Here is a 7,472-nt window from a genome sequence, read left to right on the forward strand (position 1 = left end):
GTGCATCTTTTAAGCTGCTCCCCTCCAGGGACAAGATGTCAACACATCAGTGAGATGAAAGAGTCTACGTCAGTGAGTGTGTGTGTATGAGAGAGTACTAGATGATAAGGGTATGCATGTGTGTGAATATTTGGTACACCAGGCTGCTCTTTCTGAGTGTGTATGACTGTTTCTGTGTGTCTGGCTGTGACACTGATCCCTGTGGGGTTGCAGGGCTCACTGCTCTAATGAGCAAAACTCCCTCCAGGGCAAGAGAGAGAAATGGAACAACCAAGCTGACAAAGAAATGAAAAGCAAACTTCATTCTGATCTACCTGCATTTCCACTTCTTCTTTACCTTTATTACTCTAGTCCTAACCTCCTAATGACTAAGCTCTGATAATTCCTTTCGCAAATACCAATCAGACCTGTGCAATAGGCACTCTGTGATGGATCATGATACCTTTCACTGCGGTCAATACAGTACGTCCTCTAAAATGAAGAAGATAGTTTGATGAATTGAAAGAAAGAAAAATCTGTTCATTAAGCTGGCTCAATGAAAGAGTAACAACAGAGAAAATTCCAGTAATTATATCCCCAGACCCCAATTAATCTGTAAGAAAAAAAATCAATGATGCTTGCTGGGATGCCACACTTTCAAAGTATAAGACAAAACCCTCCAACACGGACGATTTGGAGCTCTAATTGTCCGTACTAATGCAGTTCCGTTCAATTCAAAGACAATGAGAAATCTCAGGCTTAACAAACTACTACTACTAAGAGTTTATGGTTTTGATCTGTGTTAAGCGTTTGTGCTAACTGTGTACCGTATTGATTGACTTGCTAAAATGCCAAATTTCACCTTGGTCTGTTGTACATACAGGAAAGACAGCTTCCGAGAAGTCAATTTAAATGCTTGCACCCGTGGAGAATAGCACAGCTGCCACACATTCCCTGCCTGCACATGTAGCCTAATTGCTTCATCTGTTGTTCCTTTACAGCTCTCACCACTACTTAGAGACTCAACACTCATTTATTTCTTTGTGTGCCAAAAACAACCACAGGGAGAATCCTCTGGGGTCTCTATGCATTTGAATTGGCATGTAAATCAAATTAAACCTGTAACACTGTAAAAACTTGCTATTTAAATCCACTTTGGACATGATAAAAGCTATTTTCCAGCTCTGCTAGAAATGTAAAGGATATGCATCTCCTCTATACTTTCTCAGCCTTAAAATAGTCCCCACTATGCCCTGTATTTGTTTAAACATGTCACATAAAATTGTTTCTTTGACTATTCACAAATCCACAAAACTTGAGTTAACTCTTTACCTTGAAAAAAAAAAAGTATAGACAATTATCTGCAAACCAGCCACTTTTCAGTGGAGGAAAACTTCCCTCTTTTTTTGTGAATAGTATTTATAATAGTGTCCTCTAACTTAAAGGAGAGACTTGTTAACAGAGTTGAAGTGTTCAATGTATTGTATTATTGCACAGCAGAATTCTCTATTCTTTTTGCATTTGGTTCCTCTACTGAAATCTAGAATTTGGCTTTCCAAACCATCTACCATCCACCTTCAACCACTTATCTGGGTTTGGGTTCATGGAGCAAGCAGTCTAAGCAGAGAAGCCAAGACCCCGCTCTATCTGGACAGCCTCCAGCTCATCCAGAGGGATGCTGAGATGCTTCCAAGACAGTTGAGAGATATCATCTCTCCAACCAGTCCTGGGTCTGCCCCAGGGCCTCTTTTCAGTGTGGAAGAGTAAAGACTCCAAGTTCCTCCTGAATGACCAAGTGTCCTTACCCTGTCTCGAAAGTAACCCAGCCACCACTCAAAGGAAGCTCAGTGTAACCATGAGGTCATCCTTTTGTCTCACAAGACACAGCCCTTGGCCATAAGTGGAGGTAGGAACAAAGATCGACTGGAAAAAAACCCCAATTTGACTATTCTTTAATGATCAACGCCTTCTGTGCTCTGAACCTTGATTGCATTTATTATTTAAGGACTTCGATATAATGCTTTTAAAGGGCTGTAATCACCTTTAGCTTCAAATTTCTCATTTTTGTCTAATTTGTCTGCCTGGTTAATAGAAAAGAGAAAAAGGACTGATACAATCTGTGAAACATTGTTAGATTAGACCTTCTTGCTGTAGGAGTCAGATTATAACTCAGTGACGAATAGAAAACACAAAAATGATTCCATCTCCTACTAATCACTGTTCCTTACTCACCAAGATTTGGGCTCTCCAAAGTGAAGGTAGTTGATGCTGTAAAGGTCCATATCTTCGGTGTGCCAGGAGAAGGTAGTCTTCCACATACCAAAGTATAGATATGGAGTGTTGACACCCTGAATGGAAACACCGCAGTCCTCCTCTATAACATCCAGGATAGAGTTCAGGTGGGCAATGTTCCACTCATCCACATCCTAGAAAATGAGAAACAGGCTTTAGACCTGGGTTACAGATTGGTACCGCAGTTGATGATGGCATTTTAAATCCAATCACTATCAGCTCAGCTACACAAAGAGACAAGTGCGCTGTGTCGCTAAAGTGCTGCTCGACATGTTTTGACCTTCAGTTGTTCAAGCCAGCAATGAAGAAATGCTACTCAGGCTTCCAATCACTCTATATTAATAGAAACCGCACTATTCACTGATTTTACTGGGGGTCAACAATGCAGTGCAAAACTGGAGGATTTGTAATGACTATTGAAGTCCCTGTGTAGAAGATCCTTCTGATTACTTTCATTATTCTGGTGTATTTGTGTGCATGTAGAAATGTCAAACAGTTCCAATATTGATATACAGTAAAGTGTGAGTTGTTGGACAGTGACACGTTTAAAATGTCAATTTTCCCTTTGTACTCCACCACAGTGGATTTTAAATCAAGCAATCGAGATATGATCAAAGTGCAGACTTTCAGCTTTTATTTAACAAAACTATTTGCATTACCAAACTAGGAATTGCAGCTATTTGTATACATACTCCCTCATTTTTAAAGGCTCAGAACTAATCGGTGAAAAAAAGCTAACCATTATTAAATATAAGGATTGGTTTTAACACTTGGCCAAAAATCCTTTGGAGTCAATCATTGCCCGAAATCTTGATCTGACAGACGTCACCAAATACTGCGCTTCCTCCACTGAGGTGCTCTGCTGAGCCTTTACTACCTGTTTCTGGGTATTTCCGCATTCAGTTGTGTATTTAATAAGTGAAAAGCTGCTCTATTGTGCTGGGGTTAATTGACTTTCTTGTGCATTGAATGATGTCCCATTTCTTTCCATTGCTTTTGCAGTATGCTTTGTCATTATCCACGTGGACCATAGGCGTCAGCCTAATTACATTTGGCCCGCGAAGCCATACCAAATTACTATTAGAGCTGGCCTACTGGTATTATACAGCTAATATATATATTGTTTAGTATTAAGCTTTGCTTGTTCCATATTCAGTTTTTCAGCAAAACGTGTTTGAGTCCATAAGAAAAGATTCATTCTTATATCTGGAGGAATAAATATATTTCAATAAATATTAACGTTAGCCCGCGACTTTGTTCCAGTTTTGAATTTTGTCCCACTGTGTATTTGAGTTTGACACCCCTGACGTGTACTGTGAAGTGCTGTCTAATCAGCTTTGCAGTATTTGCCTGAATCTGTTTCTTCCTTTCTCAATACTCTTCTCTATCCATCATTGTGGTAAAAGTAAATTTTCATTTCATGTGTCCAAATGATTTTTCCAGGACTGTTCTGGCTATTTTAGATGTTTTCTGTCAAAGTTTAATCCAGACTTCTTGTTTTTGAGTGTAACCAGTGATTTGCACCTTGTTGTAACTCTCTGTATTTCCATTCATGAAAGTAGACTTTGACACTTGTTTCACAAGTCACTAAATACATGTTCCACACTCATCAAGTTCAAATATTATCTGCTTCATTCGTCATGAAATAACAAAGGAACAGGCCATGAACCTGATCGTCAGTCAATTTAATTTTGTTATTATTTTGCTTATGATAAAACGAATTGTAAAAACTCAGCAGGGAATGTAATAAGAGAAAGCTAAACTAGAAAGGTTGGCTTTAGCATCAGCATGCATTTAAAAAAAAAAAAAAGAAGAAGCAAAAACAGAGAGAAGAAAGATCCATCTACCTCATCGTAGAGGCTGCCACTGACATCAGCACCATATATGGGTGAAACAAAAGTGAGGTTCTTCCAATACTTCCTCTCAAGGTCTTCATAATTCAGGTAGCGAGGCGTACAGTACCTGTGAGAAAAAGAAAGAAATTTCATTTGACATTAGACAGCGATCCTTGTACAAGTACTTTGCTGTGGTCTAAACCGGAGACGCAGAATCAGAGCTACTGACACCAACACCAAAGCAACTTATTTCTACTCTTAACTTTGTTTTAATAATATTTGCTATGCTTGTGTTTTTTCGCTAGATTTAGTATCCTATTTTTATTTTACTTTACTGATGTGAGCTTCTTTACATCATGCTTACTTCTCTATTCAGTTTTTACATAGTCTTTAATTTAAACATTTACCTTTTTTAAAAATTCACTTTTATTGTATTTTTGATTTTTATTTATGGCTTTTTGTATATTAAGCTTTTCACATTGCTTTCTATGGTATGTGCGTAATTTTTTACATATTGAGCTTCTTTGTTTGATTCGTGTTTATTTACTGCTCTTTCTGTTTACTTGACCTCCTTTTTATGTAATTTTAACCTTATTAAGCTTTCATTCATTTCATTTCATTCTCCTTTATTCTATTTTGTTAATGGTCATGTTTAATACTGTTTTGCCAGCTTGTGGTCAATTTCTCTTTATTAGTATAAGACAAAACCTTACAGGCCTTTTACAAAGGTTTGTAAATACTCAAACTCTGAAGAAATTGGGTTTTGGCTGTGACAACATCAAAATGAAACATTTGTGTGAAATTAAGAACTATTCCTCCTGATTATTAGAGTTAACGAAGCATGTAAACCAGTTAGTTAAAACTCACATGTCACTGTTGGCCAATCGTCTGAACTCCTGCACCGTCAGAGGTTTTTTCTGGATGTTGTATTGAATGAAGAGCCCTGATTGGCCAGCCACCATCTGCTGAATTGGAGCATCGATGACCAAATCATCTATGTCATCATAGGTGCGACGGGGCTTCCAGCCTTTAGGAGGAATTACCTGAAGGATAAACAGAGGAATCAAAAACAACGATGTAGGAAATTTATTCAAAAGAAAAAGTCAGTTCCTTGTGCATTTACATGTCACACTATACATCATTCTTCCTTTTCTTCTTTTGATTGACTAAATCCAACTTCGGTTCAAACTACGTATAAAATGTAAACCCACTCACTAAGATAAGGTAACAATATGATAAGTTTAAAAAAAAATAACTGTCCAAGGTCTGATTCAACTCACTACTTACCTTAGCCAGGCCTGCCCGATGTGCACCCTGAGACTCCATATAAACCAGATACTTGTTGAAGTCCTTGAACTCTTCCATAGTGGGCCTGAAGGTCATAATCTTGCAGGTGGGGTTTGCAGCGGTATGCACCTCTGCTCCCGCCATCCTGCCACCTTACCAGGTAAAACCTGAGGAGAAAGAAAAACAGAAGATATTGATGATGTTCCAACATTAATGTGAATTTTGTATGAATTTTAAAATTCACATAAAAAGTATCTGTCAAAATACTTTACCCCTATACTGTCTATGGTTAGTGAAAATGCAGGGTATTAGTTAGTTATTTAGAGTGAATTTCAAGAGTGGCGCAACAAGAGGACAGATGGTTTTGCACCCCCAGCACCAAGTCTTGTTACAAATGCAAAATACAATGCAAAATGCCATTTAACAATTGTTCACCTCCTATTTCACTTTTTCCACACTCATCACAATGATATATAATTTCAAACAGCTTCACTATAGTTATAATGTTAGAAATTCTTTAGTTTTTCTGACGATTGCAAAAAATACAAATCGCATTACTAGAAGATCTTGTGCTCATTAGCAGGGTAACTGACTTGCGTGTAACCGACAGGTTCGCCACTAGATGGAGATAGAGATTCGACAACTGTGGATGTGATCTAGTGATCCTTTTGCTCATGCCAACAACCCTTTTCAGATTTTTGTCCCTTCCACCCATCCCACTCCCAACTCTGAGGTTCCTGTGTATCCAGACAAAGGATCAACGGGTGAAGCTGTTGTGTTTGTTTGGCCTTATACTTCTTTATAAGGCTACTTCACTGCAATCTACATTATATGCGACCCAATTAGTGGTATGCAACCTAATTATGTAATAGGCAATCACAGGCTGGAGCAAGTTTTCTGGGAGGGGAGTTAAAAAATGCTTAAGCACAATGTTTACATCCTTACTCTTTGTCGGGGTGTTAAAACAATCGTTTTAAAACCCTGCATAACCTCTGTCTGGCATAATATATATATATATATATATATATATAGGGATAAATATCTCCATTAAATCACAGCAGAATTGTACTTACGTATTAATAACACTGCATGAACGCTTCTGGCTTTGCTGATCTTTGTTGTCTGCCAACAAGCTAACTAGCCAACTAGCCTACGTTTTGTTAGGATGCCAAATAATGGCTGAACAAACAGCGCAGCTTGCTAGCTCGGCTGACTAGCTCGCTTATATTTAAATGATACCCACCGGCTTTAATTTAATGTGTGCTCGTGGGGCATTGCGGCTCAACAGTATTTGGTGCTAACAGTTAGAGAGGGCAAAGCATTACAAAGTGTTAAGTTAAGCCACCTATCGCGTTAGCTAACTTCTTACTGCACGAGTCAATGAGATTTAAATGCCCCTCACAAGAAGGCTGCACACAGGCCTGTAGCTACCCCCTTCGCCACTTTATGTAGTGCAGAACATTTCATCTAGCACTTCTCTACTGTTATGTGTTATGCAAGTTTAGCAACAGACCAACAAACAAAGCCAAAACATACACCGCGAGAAGTCCAGTGGCATGAGAGCGTGCCAACTTGTGTTTGTGGCAGTGCTAACGCTTAGCTGTTGATAGCTCGGCTAATTCTGCACAGGAGTCACGAAATGCACCCTGCTTTCACACAAACTGGCGCAAAGCTAGCTTCCTCTGCACAATTTTCGCCGGTATTTCACATCATGTCCGCATTAAAGTGTACAGGGTTTTGTTTTGTTTTGTTTTACCTTGATTTAGAAAGACTCGGGTCGTGTTGTTGTTTATCCCCTTCCTTGTTCGTACAGCTGATTCACATGACAGCTGCTGCTGATTCGTGCCGTGCAGAACGGCGGTGTCCCACACCGCCTCCACAGGCACGGCCGTGGTGCAGTAACCTATCCAGGCGCTGTGAGATCTGCGGATCGGGAGGCGAGCCCGTCAACTGGAACGCAGCCAGAGACGTAGGTAGTAAGTGCACCTGCATCCCCAGCGCTAAAAAGTCAAAAAGTGCTGGTCTAATATTTTGTCATTTCTATAGCTGCACCTTGAGGCCCAGAGGTGAAAGTTATTT

At 39.3% G+C, this 7,472-nt stretch overlaps 1 protein-coding gene across 3 annotated transcripts in view; it reads right to left on the reverse strand.

Annotated features, from left to right (window-relative positions):
* Positions 1 to 7,242, reverse strand: part of kdm4c (lysine (K)-specific demethylase 4C) — a 30,507-nt gene extending 23,265 nt beyond the window's left edge. For all 3 annotated transcript variants that reach the window (XM_085357024.1, XM_085357025.1, XM_085357023.1), the window contains exons 1-5: positions 7,150 to 7,242; positions 5,394 to 5,560; positions 4,974 to 5,149; positions 4,119 to 4,233; positions 2,212 to 2,405 (exon numbers count right to left, since the gene is read on the reverse strand). In XM_085357024.1, the coding sequence (XP_085213150.1) occupies positions 2,212 to 2,405; positions 4,119 to 4,233; positions 4,974 to 5,149; positions 5,394 to 5,537 (629 nt within the window). In that variant the 5' untranslated portion in view covers positions 5,538 to 5,560; positions 7,150 to 7,242. The remainder of the gene's footprint in view (positions 1 to 2,211; positions 2,406 to 4,118; positions 4,234 to 4,973; positions 5,150 to 5,393; positions 5,561 to 7,149) is intronic.
* Positions 7,243 to 7,472: the final 230 nt, after the last annotated feature.

This window comes from Diplotaxodon limnothrissa, linkage group LG6 (genome assembly GCF_057381915.1).
Source record: "Diplotaxodon limnothrissa isolate DT_005_m linkage group LG6, D_limnothrissa_male_GT1.1, whole genome shotgun sequence".
Classification (NCBI taxonomy): domain Eukaryota; kingdom Metazoa; phylum Chordata; class Actinopteri; order Cichliformes; family Cichlidae; genus Diplotaxodon; species Diplotaxodon limnothrissa.